Here is a 15,628-nt window from a genome sequence, read left to right as displayed (position 1 = left end):
GATTTGAAGACATTTGGGCATTTTTAGAGGTAAAGAGAGAGCGCATGGTGATTCACTCATGCTGTTTGTGAAAATATGTCTTACAGAAACTTTTCAAATGAGTTTGTAAGTTATTTTATAAAGAAATATGAGTTGTACCTCACTTTCAGCATTATAATTATTTTACCCACGCTGGACAGAGACTGAGACGGTGCCGCTACATGTCATGCCAAACCTCTCAGGGTAGGTGCATAGTCAGCTTGAGATCGATTTATCGGTTCAAACTTCCCAAAGCGATTATCGGTCGATAGCAATCGGTAGCCGATCAATCAGAGCACCCCTAATAAATGGACATTTGAAAAGCAAAAAATAAATCAACTAAAAAAACTCATAAAAAGGAAACTCAATTTGAGGAAACAGTCTTTAAAGATATGTATTTTAACTGAAATCTGCAGATGCAAATAAATAAAGTACAATAAAACAAACACTTAAAAGTCTATTTTGCAAAAAAAACATGTAATGAAAAGCCAAATTGCCCAAAATCTCAAAATTGACCAGTGCATGAAAAAACAATGTTTTTGCCTGTAGTGCCTTGCCCTAACATTCACATGACCAAAAAAGCAACAAAAATTGTTTTCAGAGTGGGAATATTAGCAAAATGTTCTTAGAACATATTTTGGTCCCACTTTATATTAAGTGGCCTTAACTACTATGTACTTACATTTAAATTAATCATTTGAAACAATGCAGTTATTGTGTACATACATGTTTTTACATTGTACTTATATTTTAAAAATACCTGCATGTAATTACATCTGTAATTAATTTCTGTAATTACATTTATAATTACACTGTTGGACTATCCCTTACACCTTAACCTACCCTTAAACCTACCCATACTACCAAACCTGTCCCTAACCTAAGAACAAACTAAATAAAATTGTTAACATGGCTAGTAAGATTGCAGGTAAACAACACCATAGTCTGATAAAACTATGTGAATCTCGAGCTGTGAGGAAAAGCCATACAATTCTTCATGATGCATCTCATCCTCTTTGTGGTGAATATGAGTTATTACCATCTGGTCGAAGATACAGGGTACCATTATTACGGACTGCCCGTGCACAAAGATCTTTTATATCATCCAGTATAGCTCTGTTAAATAAATTTTTGTGATATCACAGTTGTCATTGTACATCTATGGCAGTGATTCTGTTGTTGTGAGCGGGATGCTGTTTGATGCTGGTTGAATTTATTTGTGATGTGTTGTAATCTGTTGATGTTTGTATTGTTAATTATTGTTGTTGATCACTGAAGAGTTGCCACAGATACAAAAAGAATTTCCGAAAGGACAATAAACTAAACTAACTAACTAACTAACTAACCTTACCCATATCCCACCTCAATAGCAGCAAAAGTGTTTTGCAATACAATATGAACACAATAAGTACATTGTACTTATTTTTGATGTAAGTACATAGTAGTTAAGGCCACTTAATATAAAGTGGGACCCATATTTTTGTTAGCTTTTAGGCAATATAGCACCTTTATGGTCGAAAGTAGGAGATAACAAGTAAGAATATCCCACATCTGACCCACATCTGAATTCAATATAAAAAATGACTGTATCATACCTCCACTCCTCTCTTGACCAGGTCATCGATATCCCACCTCAATAGCAGCAAAAGTGTTTTGCAATACAATATGAACACAATAAGTACATTGTACTTATTTTTGATGTAAGTACATAGTAGTTAAGGCCACTTAATATAAAGTGGGACCCATATTTTTGTTAGCTTTTAGGCAATGTAGCACCTTTATGGTCGAAAGTAGGAGATAACAAGTAAGAATATCCCACATCTGACCCACATCTGAATTCAATATAAAAAATGACTGTATCATACCTCCACTCCTCTCTTGACCAGGTCATCAGGAATGCCGAATATTAGCTGCACAACTCGACTGGCAGATGCCGTTTTTTGACTTGGTACAAAAACACCAGCTCTTCTCCCTCTATAGCTGTTTCTAGAGTCTGCCAAACAAAAACCAAACATGCATAAATTGTTTATTGGTCTTGAAATCACAGGGACAGAAGTGGTTGATGAAAATTGTATTTTCTGGTCACAGCATGTTTCTGTGGCACCAGTAAAGCCAGCAGTGGAGAATCAGAGATCAAGCCCAGCTGTATGAGGCTGTGGAAGCATGTCGACATAAGTAAGTGAGGACACTGTGGCCCACGACGCAGCCAGTGATTGAGACATGCGGTCAGAAGAAACAATCCATCCACCTGCATCATTAACACACACACAATAATAGTTGAAATGCCTTCATGCTTTTCTATAAGTCCTGTTTGCTCCTCCTGGTTATTTCAAACTTACAGTGTTGGTTCCTTTACCAAATTCATCCACTAGAAAAAGAGAATCCCTAGTGCTGTGGTTCAAGGAATGAATCATCTAGACAGGAATCATAATTATTAGAAAACAGCAGAAGGATGATATTGCAATTATCTATGTATTTCAATGACTCATCAGTTTTGAATGGCAGTCTTGCAAACAGTTATCAAAACCAATTCAAGCTACATGAATGAGGGACATGACACTTTGGAAACATCTACAAAATCAAAGATGGATGTTACAGAAATAAAAAAAGGTGATGGCCTCACCTGGGTCACGTCTATCATGAAGGTGCTCAGACCCACTGATACAGACTCACGGCTGAAGATTCCATCCACCAGCCCAATCTCTGCCTCTGTCATATTTGTAACGCCTCCGGGAAGCTATTTCTGGCATGCAAGACCAATTTCTATCTACTTGAATGGGAAAATACCAAACTCTCAAAATCTGCTTGCCAAACTCACATTTAAATAACATTTCAATTCAGCAATAAAAATCTGCCATGTACTGACCCATGAATGTTGTTTCTTATCTTTAAATCTTATTTCATGTAAGATGTGCATGTGCAGTCCAAAGCATGCATCTCAGGACACTGACTGTTTCTATGGGAACTGGAACTTCTAATGAAGGGACTTATTCCACTATATTGCATGTTGCACTTTCTCCCATTCATAGTAATATAAGTGAATTGCATTGTAGTCTTTTCAATTACTGCTATGAAATGTTCTATTATTTATTTAGAAATTAGCCCATGTAGGGTGTTAACGTGAATGTGAGGTCTATGATATTTATTGCTGGGTTTGCTTGTTTTAGATGGATGCTCTTGCCGGAGGAATTTGGTCCTGTAATAACTTTCACTTTGCCCTCAGTTTCAGAGCTGATGTATGTGTTTGACACAAATACTGGAGTACACAGCTCCAGCAAAGGATGTCTGAAAGACAAAGAAGGATAAACATATAAACAGAAGAATAGAGAAATCAGAAAATCAATCTCATTAGAAGAGATGATTTGTACCGTGACTCAATCAGGGCCAGTCTGTGGTTTGGTGTCAGGGTTGGACAGCAGAAGCCATGATCCAGTGAAGCCTGAGCTAAAGCAATGAGACAGTCCAGCTCTGCACATAGAGACATGACCTTATACAAACAGTCGCTCCGCTGAAGCACTGAGGCCTGAAGCTTCCTCATTACCGCCATCTCCAGATCTGGAAAAAATTTACATGATTACAAACAGTTTTAAGAGACACAGTAAGGGTTCTGTGCAATTAATTCATTATTCGAAAGAAAGAAAGAAAGAAAGAAAGAAAGAAAGAAAGAAAGAAAGAAAAGACCTATGGTGTCACAATGCAGGTCTCCCAGCATGCTGTCCAGCTCTTTGGTTCGAGTGCTACGGTAATGCAGTTGGTCCTTTGATAGGAACTGAAATAATCCAAAAATAATCCTCAAACATTAATGAGTCTAAGACAAAGAGGCCTGAAATATGTACTCCACGTGTGCACATTCAATTTCTGTGATTAATATTAGTTACAGTACCATGACCATGCTTTTCAATTAAGATTAGTTATCATGCTTTTCTGTTGAAAGGAAGCACTTTGATCCATATGCAATAAAGTAGGTAAGATTTTCAAACTATAATCTTAAACAGAAGACAAGAATCAAAAATAGAAAAGCACACATAAGACTGAAATTATCTACGAAACAAAGTCTGTACAACAAGCAGTTTCCAGTTTAAAACAAATCCTATCCAGAATATTTGAGGAAATTAATATGGTGTTGCCTTGAAGATATTGTGTTAAAAGTATTGGCATACTCGCAATGCAATCAAGACCCTCAATCTCAGAGCTCTGTTTATCCAGCATGTTGGGTAATCTTGGCACTGACAGTAAAAATCCAATCTGTCATCCAACACAGAATGAAATATCAGGATGTCATCATGTATGTCAGTTAAATAAATGTAAGCACTATCCGTTAACTTTTTTTCAGATATTTGATTGTATGTACTACTACAAAATTTGCCTTGAAATGCCTACCGTATGCTGTTCATTATCAATTAGCATCTCTAAAACCCATTCATTTTGTTCATTTCAATAAGATCTCTTAAGGTGAAATGTGCCATTTTTTTCCATTTTAAAATATCTTATCTTGTCAAAGTTGAACATGCAGAGATCACTATATAATTAGACCTTTAATAGGCTGATTCTCCCCTTTCAACATAGCAGTGTGTTTGAGTGGTTCAAAATTTCTACAGATGGCTCAACCAATGGCATGTATAGTATAGTATATTTATTTAATGCCATATCAGCATTAAAGGCTATTTTCATGGCAAAAACAATTTAAAAAAATACAAGTATAACAAATACAAAAAAAAACAGCAAACAAACAAACAAGTTATATCACACATATTTTTTTAAAAATTCTAAAACTTTACCAATGGCATGAGTTTAGGGAAGGACTTCCTGTTTGCATAATCAGTGGTGTGAGAGGATTTTAGGAGTATTTGGGTAATCTGTTTGGAAACAATCATTATTTTTGGAATTCTGTTTGGTGGCACAGAAATGTCATAATAAATTTTAATTCTGTGACTAACTGCTAGCTCTTTCTTTATTAAATGAAACAGCTCTGCTTGCTGCTTGTTACAGCTGCTTGCCATTTACTTGCTGCAGTGCACTAATTACAGGAAAAGTCATCCTGGAGCAAGCTGGGGTCAAGAGGCCCGCTCAGGGGCACAACTGCCACCTCACTGACTCTTCATTTATTGGGTCGCTCCAACAAGGAATTGAACCTGCAACCTTTATGCTCTGTGTCAACAATTAGGTAACACATCACACTTTAATGAACGGAGGGCAGCATTAATCACTTCCTGACCAGAGGGATGTAGATGACACACAAACTGGATCTGAACAGATGCGATACACAGTGTGGACAGTCAACCATTTAAATCAGATTCCAATCAGATATGCACAAAATCGGATTTCGACTGATAGTCTGAACAAGTCTATAGTTTTACCGTTTACTGCACTTTATTATTCTTCAAGGTTTTTTTAATGTATAATGGCAATATGAATCTGAAGTCTTGCGCATTCACAGAAAATAACTTAATTTCACATTGAAAAATAAGGCGGGTAATAAAATAACAGTTTCATTTTCCTAGTTATCGGTGAATGATATATTAGCCACCAATATATTGTGCACCTTCAGTTACTATTCCATCAGAACTGAAGAAATCAATGGAAAACCACTCACTCTCATCAATAACAGGATCAACATTCGGCCTAACAGTGAATCGGTTCTCAGCTATACTTTCTTCAAAGTCCACCTGCAATGGAGAATGACAAACCCAAGGCAATTACATTAATTCTGTAATAATTGAACATAAACATCAATTGCAACAAAAAATGGAACATGCTTTAGTCCATTATTCAGTCTCACCACTTTACTGATGTATGTGGCAATGTAGAAAATATCATTGGAGAAGTTTTGAGTGATTTCACTGAAAAGTTGGATGCACTGGGGCATGGAGGGAACAGTGTCCCTAATGCACAATGTACACTGTCTGATATTAGAGAAACATGGTGAAGAAGAAAAAAAAAACAGGATAGCCAATCCTCTTAACAACTAATTAACTGACTATTGTGCCCACACCTTATATAGGCCTTGCCAGACGGCAACCTTCGGGTTAGAGCGAGACATTTTATGCAGCAACGTCTGTATGAAAGACAAGACAAGAGTCAATTCATTTGGGTGGCTTTTGTTGTTCTGTAATTTGGCTCTGATTGAACAATGCTGATTTTTAGACAAAATGCTGAAAACTGTACCGAGATGTTCTTGATATTCCGCAGGCAACTCTGTAAAGTGTTAAGATCAGCAAAGTTACGAGGGGCTGTGAAGAAACGCATCACTTCCTGACGCCTCTTCAGGATGTTCAGATCTCGAGTAGGTCTGTGGAACCACTGCCCGAGACAAAGGAGAAAAAGAAGTCTATATTTCATCCAGTTAGGGCTTAAACACATTTTAAATGTGCTAAATGATCTGTTATAAAAACGGAATTTTACCGTAAAAGCAGAGAGCCAAACTTTTGCTCCGACATCGATTAAGAACACCTGCAGAAAACGCAACGTGGGTATTTATTCCCATTCACTTTTATTGCAAGGAAAAGATCAGCATGGGCATTATTATAAGAAAAAAAACAGACTTTAATTTTAATGGATGAACTATTCCTTTAAATAGACATTTTTATAAATTATAACTTTCCACTAAACAATTACCATTCTCAACTTTTCTGACTACTCACTAAAACAGGGGTTCTCAATGTTTTTGTGCAAGGGACCACCATCCTAAAACTTTCTTAAAATATTCACGTATAATATAGCATATTTAGAATATAAATTTACTGATTTAAACTTTCAAAACTAAGGTTTCTATTATTGCATTTCTTCTACTCACTATAGTTCTGTACTTTTAGATATATAGATTTTTTTATTTAAATATATTTATATTATTTTGATACATTTTTATTATTTATTTAAATCCAATTATTAATTTATTTATTTAAAACTTATTTTTATTATTTATTTGTTTTAACATTTTTTACACCATTTTTATCGAAACTTTCCCCTAGCACTCACTTGTGAGCCCCAGTTTCAAAACCCCTTCACAAAAACATGACAGGATTTAAAAACGATGCACAAAAGAATACATTTTACCATAAAGACTCAATCCTTCTTTCTCGCCTGACTAGAGCTTAAATACGGAAGGATGCAGCTCAGATTTAAAGATCTGGAGTGCAGTGAGGAGAAAGTACAAACAGGTTTTTATACCTCCAGAAAGTTGAAAATAAAAGATGGGACTTGTTCATTCGACCAACCTGTACGTGTCTCTGTCGATGTACACAACATCTTTCCTGCAAAATAATGAATAAATAAAGCGAGAGTTTTATACTAACTGAAAAAAACAAGAACAAGTGACTGACACACAAATGTCTTACAGTGTGCAAGTCAAAAACTGCATCTTTGAAATTCATTAGCATCCCCATCCACTTTCAATGTAATATAAGGAAAAGTGCAGCATGAACATCCTGCTAAACTTCTCCTTTTGTGCTCCACATCATTTTCCTCTCAATTGTGATACAGAACAAAATCAAGCTATTTGTAAGTACTTACCAAAGTTTGCATTTGGAAACATGACTATTTCAGGCTTCTATTCCCGATTCAATTCTGAAATTGAAGCAAAATTAGACATCGATTTGATAGTCTAAATTTAGTCAAAACTGAAGTGTTTACCAAGCTTTTTGATAAACTGGGTCAAGCTGTGCTCCTGTTTGGCTCTTGTTATTATGACATTTGGACTCAGCTCCTGTATGACTGAAACAGAAAATTCATGATGGTGTAAACACAATGGCCATCAAACAAATACAACATGCATTCGTCAACCCAATGCATCACCAATCAATGTTCTCTTCGACTAGATTTGACATGACATGCAGATACAACCAACAGACACTGTGCATGCAAGAAAATGAATGAGCAAAAAGCAAATGCAAATGCTCACATGTTAAGTAGTGTGGCAGAGAGACAAAAAAGAGAATTAAGAGATGAGGGAAATAAACTACAGCGACTGATCTATGCAGACATTTGAGGTGCAGTACCTCTATCCAGCAGCTGTTGTCCATCGTGCCCGGCATAAAATGCAGAGAATAATCGTGACTGTCATAGTAACTTATTCCAATTTGTCCTTGTTGAACAAATTCTCTCAGAAAAATCTCAAATGATACAAAATGGCCACATTATTGTGTTACTAACGCAATAAGTACTTTATAACTGAGATGTAAAACAACAACAGGCCTATTGATTTATCTCACGGTTTCCCTCATCCTCTTCATCTTCATTTATACTCACAGCTCTACTTTCTGGTTCTTGTAAAATACTGTCTTCAGACATATTTCACTGTGCAAAAACACTGTACATTTAGACTTAAAGCATGATAGTTGAAGAAAGCGTCTTGTGTCTTTGTTTCTTTTTGACTAAATGTAATGGTTAACCCTGAGGAAGATAAACACATTACACAAGAAAACTCTGAGATGAGTTTCTGAAGTTGACGTCGAGTCTAACAAGAGAAAGTTAGGGGCAAAAAAGATAGGATATCCGCTGTTTTCATTTTTGTTTTGTATTTCTGTAATAATCAAGTGCCTCAGACGATAGCAGGTGAATATGGTGAACCATTAAAAAAAATGTTTTGTGATTTTTTTTTTTTATGTCATTACATTGGTTGGAGCCATAAGAAACAAATGGAGGGGGGGGGGGGGGGGGTTTTTTTTTTTTAAATTTTTATTTTTTTTTTTTTTTACACGTTTATTTGTTTTGGTCCTTATTATTTTTCTACATTTTTACACAATAATAGTGCTAAACTAACATGTACATGTAGAGTATTCACTCACATACTCTTCTCCTGCTCTGTCTCAGGGCCACATAAGGTGGAACAGCTGGAGGTAGTGAATGTGTCGTCCTCTCAGGTTTGGCTGCGGTGGCTGGTGCATGTTGGCCGCCATGCTGCGGTCAGTCAGGTTCGGGTGTCCGGGGGGGCGGGGGGGCGGGATTTTTTTTTTTAATATATATATTTTATTCTATGTCCTTTGTAGAGGACGCCAGGAAGTTATAAATAAATAAATAGACATGAAAAGGCATGCATAGGCAAAACCAATGTTTTTTTGTTTTTTTCCATTCACCAATCAGTTTTTAGATTTCAGGCTAGTTTAACCAAACTTTGTACAAAGATGATTCTCAACTATAAAAGATAACAGAATCAATGATTTGATATACTATTTTACTTTATGCAATATGTGCGTGAAATGTCCATAAATTGATATTCCCATTCTATGCAATGGATCTATACTTTGCATCTAATTTGCATATTAATGTGTTCTTGGGGAAAACCATAATGAAAAAAGAGTGTTATAATGGGAGTAATAACTTAGCAACATTTTCATAAGAATATCTCATATTTCATAGGAATATTGACCTATAATTTCTTTCCCTATTGACTTGTGTCTTCCCAAAATGCCTGATTAGCATGTTTGTCCTGGTGCTACAGAAGACATGTATGAAAATTGTGCCTTGTTTCCTAACAAAAAGTCATATTCTGATTTGAAACCCCAAAAAAATTTTCTGAGATGTTTATTTACAACAATTAGAAAATTAGGCAGATTTAAATGATAATTACAAATATTAACATATTTCCCTAAGAGTGCTAAATTTGATCATTCTATCAATATCAGTCATTTTTAAATAACATGGGAGGTGTTCATGATCAAACCTCCAAACCTTTTGTATCTCTAAAAAGCCCTGAAAAAAAACTGACATGTATGGTCTGTGAAATGTAAATGCTGATAAAAACAGTAAAGTTATCTTGTTAGGATTGTTATAAAGATGAAGAAAAAAATAATACAACATTCATTTACATAGCAATTATTATAATTACTCAACTTTCTTTTAATAGTTTTTTTTTTTTTTACATTTTGCCTGATCTTTTGTAATGGATTCCATTAGTTAAGCTTACTGTGAATAAAACAATGTCAGAAAAAGTGAGAGCAGGGTGCTGGGACCAGAAGAAAGCAGACCTGCTTGAGATGACATTGCAGAGTATCACAGCAGTCATTGTTGAAAGTGAAGTTTAAACCCATGGCAAATTTATCTCCCGTTAGTCCACACAAGGCAGGAAGAATGCAACTCTTTTCATACAAGACGATCTGAAAGTGTCGTTCAAAGGAAATTACACACAATGATATGCACAGAATTTAAAAATAGTCTCCTGTATTCTGTAATTTATATATATATATATATATATATACACACACACTTGACATTTCATATGAACTGAACCTCACATCTAATTTACTGTTGAACTATTACAATAAAACATGTGAAAAAACAATGACAGCAATGACTTATTTTTCACTTACCCACAGACGAGAGAAGACAGAAAAAGAAAATGCATCTAAAAATGTGAAACGTGTTTAGATTTTCTTGGTCTCCAGTGATTAATCAGCACAATTCCTTTACAATTCAGAAGGGTCCAGTTTGTACATTATCAGCTTTATCAGTGATCTGACCCTCAAATCAGATGCAAGCAGTATATTATCATCTTTTCCTCTAACCCTCCCCTTTAAACATTAAAGATGCATCTCCACCCTGAAACAATTTAATTCAGGCTTGAGCAGTTTGTTGATGCAGCTCTGAGGTCAAAGATCATTGGCAGAGGTCACTGAATGCCCCATTACACCCCATGCCATTTAATCATGCAGGCAAAGTGTAGTGTCAAACCACACCTCAAAAAAGCTGGCTTACCTTTCACTATGTAACTAAGTTTTTATAACCTTGAGGTTACAAAGTGACGCCTATGCTGGCAAGAGCAGACCAGCAGCATGAATTTAATTCGATGTTAAATGTTCAAAAATCATAATTTAACTAAACCGATTCCTCAAGGCAGCTTAGATGAAAAACAAGACACAAAAGTTTCTCTGAACAGCGCACAGAAATAGACTTCAAATAAAAACTAAAACATAGAAACAGTTGTCAATTTTGACCACACAACTGCTGAAATAGTCTGCATAACAAATTGAGCATTGACTAGATTTAGACATTACTTTGGGACAGCAAAAAAAATATTTTCTGAGGTAGATTAACCAAAAAGAAAATCACTTTTGTAGAAACACCACAATTCACCCTTGTGTTCATGTACACTGCCTGATGCTAAACACAGTGGTTATATCAGCAATGAATCATTTTTACAAAATTAGCACAGGGCAAGAATAGGTTTCACTCTTCCTTTATTGTAATCCAAATTTATACAAAATGGAGATTAGCGGTTAGACTTGGCCACTCTCTCCAGCTCATCTTTCTTCTTGATGGCATAAGAGTTGGAGGAACCCTGCAATAGACAAAAATAGCAATCAAATAAAAAGATTCATAAAAGACTATATACTGTAGATGCCCTGAAAGTGATGACAACACAGTAAAAGTAAAACACTCCAATCAGATTGTTTCTCTCACCTTGGCGGCATTGATGAGCTCATCAGCAAGACACTCTGCAATAGTCTTGATGTTCCTAAAAGCAGCTTCTCTTGCACCAGTGCAAAGCAGCCAGATGGCCTAAAATCATAACACACACATAAGACCATATCTTCACCTGCCATTTCTGTGCTCTATATTTTCTGTGAATGGCCACCCAAGTCTGAAGAGGCTTAATAGAGTGTCCTGGGATACTAAAAGCATCCTAACATGACAAGTCCCTTAGAAGTCAACATGTCTACTATAACATGTACTTTCTTAATGCCATGTTCCTGGTCTCACTGTGAACATTCCATTTGCATTCTTTACCCCCCAAAAATAAAAGGTTAGCCAATAGACATAACTATCTAGGCTTTGTTTTAGCAAACTCTCACTCAAACTGACCTGGTTGACCCTGCGCAGAGGTGACACATCAACAGCCTGTCTCCTCACGGTTCCAGCACGTCCGATACGAGTGGAGTCCTCACGAGGGCCGCTGTTGATGATGGCGTTCACCAGGATCTGCAGAGGATTCTGGGGGGAAAAAATTAAACATTGTCTACCCTTTTGAAAGTCACAACATCTTCGAAATAGTTTGATAAATTGTTATACAACATTTACATTCTACTATAAATTTAAGTCAGACCCAAGGCAACCAGGCATTAATAAATCTGTGGAAAACTGTTGTCTCACCTCGCCAGTGAGCAGGTGGATGATCTCAAAGGCGTGTTTGACGATGCGGACGGTCAGCAGTTTTTTGCCGTTGTTGCGTCCGTGCATCATCATGGAGTTAGTGACACGCTCCACAATGGGACACTGAGCCTTACGGAAACGCTTGGCTGCGTATCTGCCGCTGGAATGAGGGAGGTATTTGGCATATTTCTCCTTCACAGCAATGTAATCCTAATGAAAGAGAGAGACACATGTTGACCTGTATCCGATACATGAATTTCTACAGCCTCTAAATTACCAATATGATCAAATGTTACTGAAAAACCTACTACACACCATCTGCTGTCTGATTTAGAGTTTATCCCTTTTTAGTAAGCAAAAGATCTTTTAATATAATTCTAAAAACACCTTCTAAAAAGACTTGCCATGAAATCTAAGTAAACTCAACTTTCCTATTAATATTTTAATATGAACATTTACAGGGCTTAAGCAACTTGGATTTACTTGACTAATACATTTTTAGAAATGTTAAAAGCATCAAATATGATACAACAGACTTTTCAAAATAAAGTATATTCTATAAGTCTGATATATCAAATATGACACAAAAAAAAACACATGTGACCCTGGACCACAAAACCAGTCTTAAGTAGCACAAGTATACAGGTGCATCTCAATAAATTAGAATGTCGTCGAAAAGTTCATTTCAGTAATTCAACTCAAATTGTGAAACTCGTGTATTAAATAAATCCAATGCACACAGACTGAAGTAGTTTAAGTCTTTGGTTCTTTTAATTGTGATGATTTTGGCTCACATTTAACAAAAACCCACCAATTCACTATCTCAACAAATTAGAATATGGTGACATGCCAATCAGCTAATCAACTCAAAACACCTGCAAAGGTTTCCTGAGCCTTCAAAATGGTCTCTCAGTTTGGTTCACTAGGCTACACAATCATGGGGAAGACTGCTGATCTGACAGTTGTCCAGAAGACAATCACTGACACCCTTCACAAGGAGGGTAAGCCACAAACATTCATTGCCAAAGAAGCTGGCTGTTCACAGAGTGCTGTATCCAAGCATGTTAACAGAAAGTTGAGTGGAAGGAAAAAGAGTGGAAGAAAAAGATGCACAACCAACCGAGAGAACCGCAGTCTGTGTGCATTGAATTTATATAATACACGAGTTTCACAATCGGAGTTGAATTACTGAAATAAATGAACTTTTCCACGACATTCTAATTTATTGAGATGCACCTGTATTTGTAGCAATAGCCAAAAATACATTGTATGGGTCAAAATGATAAAATTTTTCCTTTTACGCCAAAAATCATTAGGATATTAAATAAAGATCATGTTCCATGAAGATATTTAGTAAATTTCCTACCATAAATATATATAAACACTTTTTGATTAGTAATATGTATTGCTATGCACTTCATTTGCACAACTTTAAAGGCGATTTTCTCAATATTTTGATTTATATGCACCCTCAGATTTCACATAGTTGGTTAAATATTGTCCTCACAAACCATACATCAATGGAAAGCTCATGTATTCAGCTTTCAGATGACGTATAAATCTCAATTTCAAAAAGTCTTGTGGTCCAGGGTCACATATGCAAACTTTTTTGTAAAGGTTTCTACTTTGTCTAAAAAGATTATTATTATAAACTTCTATTTTGGGGGGGGGTTGACTATTATTTCATATGTCAGGGCTAATGGACAAATAAAAAGCAATTCTCAGAAAAGCCGAATGTGTCAAACAGACCTGCAGAGAGATGTCGTTGATCTGCACATCTTCTGTGCTCCATTTGCCAAAGAGTTTGATCTCTGGTGATTCAGCAACAGCTGGCACAGCCTCCCAATCTTCAGCCATCTTTCAAACCAAATGAGAATATCATTTTATGTACATAAGGGTGTCCAGAAAACACCCAAAAAAATCATACAGACGTGTTGCCAAAATAACTAAACAATTGGGGTAAAAATTCTAAATAAATCTAATAAGAACAAGAGTGTCTAAATCATTCTTCATACGGAAACAATGCAATCATTGAAAAAGCTATATTTTTCAATTAATAATACATAAAGCATACGGACCTGTTCGATATAGACTATTTATATTGACAATTAAACAAAAACAAAATTAAAGATTACCGCGACCTGTCCTCATGTTGAGCACATTAAATGACCACGAACTATTTGCATCCTAAATGCACTCTAAACACGTTAAAATTCTGGCGATGCACCTCAATAATACAGTTAACGCGATTCACCCGACTCTTGCATTATTTGAGGATTAGAAAATACAGTGACACAGACCGGAGAACTCTTCTGAAGGAGACCCCGCGGACTCACGGACCGCTCACACAACGCGTTCAATTAATCATTTTGACAAGCCATATATGACATTTATGGGTTAAAACATGAATATAAGTATGTTAACAACCAGATGTGTATACTTTGACGAGGGTGGGAGGGATATAAACGCTTTAATACATGTTTTCCTCGTTACCTTCGCAGCGTGTGTGTAAATGGCGCACTCGAGCAGGCGGAAAGAAAGAGCGACACGAGGAACGACAAAAACCCCACTTCCGCTCAATGCGCTTCCGAGTCGTCGAGCTCTTCTTCTTCTTCTTCTTTGGAATTTTTTGGCGACATACCGCCATCAACTGTTTATATTTATACATGGATGATAGTCCCGTCTCTTGTATTGTATTTTATTTTATTTTATTTTATTTTATTTTATTTTATTTTATTTTATTTTATTTTATTTTATTTTATTTTATTTTATTTTATTTTATTTTATTTTATTTTATTTTATTTTATTTTATTTTATTTTATTTTATTTTATTTTATTTTATTTTATTTTATTTTATTTTATTTTATTTTATTTTATTTTATTTTATTTTATTTTATTTTATTTTATTTTATTTTATTTTATTTTATTTTATTTTATTTTATTTTATTTTATTTTATTTTATTTTATTTTATTTTATTTTATTTTATTTTATTTTATTTTATAAATTTTTCCTTTTACGCCAAAAATCATTAGGATATTAAATAAAGATCATGTTCCATGAAGATATTTAGTAAATTTCCTACCATAAATATATATAAACACTTTTTGATTAGTAATATGTATTGCTATGCACTTCATTTGCACAACTTTAAAGGCGATTTTCTCAATATTTTGATTTATATGCACCCTCAGATTTCACATAGTTGGTTAAATATTGTCCTCACAAACCATACATCAATGGAAAGCTCATGTATTCAGCTTTCAGATGACGTATAAATCTCAATTTCAAAAAGTCTTGTGGTCCAGGGTCACATATGCAAACTTTTTTGTAAAGGTTTCTACTTTGTCTAAAAAGATTATTATTATAAACTTCTATTTTGGGGGGGGGTTGACTATTATTTCATATGTCAGGGCTAATGGACAAATAAAAAGCAATTCTCAGAAAAGCCGAATGTGTCAAACAGACCTGCAGAGAGATGTCGTTGATCTGCACATCTTCTGTGCTCCATTTGCCAAAGAGTTTGAT

General features: G+C 35.3%; 2 protein-coding genes across 2 annotated transcripts; both read right to left on the bottom strand.

The window, feature by feature from the left end:
* Window positions 1-1,924: 1,924 nt before the first annotated feature.
* On the bottom strand, window positions 1,925-2,734 carry LOC107559182 (mutS protein homolog 5-like). The gene is made up of 4 exons (XM_016242939.1): window positions 2,642-2,734; window positions 2,358-2,432; window positions 2,123-2,266; window positions 1,925-2,011 (listed from the first exon to the last, which is right to left on the bottom strand). Exons 1-4 carry the CDS (start codon window positions 2,732-2,734, stop codon window positions 1,925-1,927), a joined length of 399 nt encoding a protein of 132 aa, XP_016098425.1.
* Window positions 2,735-11,172: 8,438 nt separating this feature from the next.
* LOC107559191 (40S ribosomal protein S5-like) lies at window positions 11,173-14,690 on the bottom strand. Its single transcript, XM_016242950.1, has 6 exons — window positions 14,596-14,690; window positions 13,852-13,959; window positions 12,103-12,312; window positions 11,815-11,943; window positions 11,413-11,511; window positions 11,173-11,290 (listed from the first exon to the last, which is right to left on the bottom strand). The coding sequence occupies exons 2-6, from the start codon at window positions 13,957-13,959 to the stop codon at window positions 11,222-11,224; spliced, it is 615 nt and encodes a 204-aa protein (XP_016098436.1). The 5' UTR covers window positions 14,596-14,690; the 3' UTR covers window positions 11,173-11,221.
* Window positions 14,691-15,628: the final 938 nt, after the last annotated feature.

Source organism: Sinocyclocheilus grahami, unplaced genomic scaffold (assembly GCF_001515645.1).
Source record: "Sinocyclocheilus grahami isolate Dianchi unplaced genomic scaffold, SAMN03320097.WGS_v1.1 scaffold677.1, whole genome shotgun sequence".
NCBI classification, from domain to species: domain Eukaryota; kingdom Metazoa; phylum Chordata; class Actinopteri; order Cypriniformes; family Cyprinidae; genus Sinocyclocheilus; species Sinocyclocheilus grahami.
Note: the sequence above shows the minus strand (reverse complement) of the source record. Positions and strands in the feature narration are given on the sequence as shown.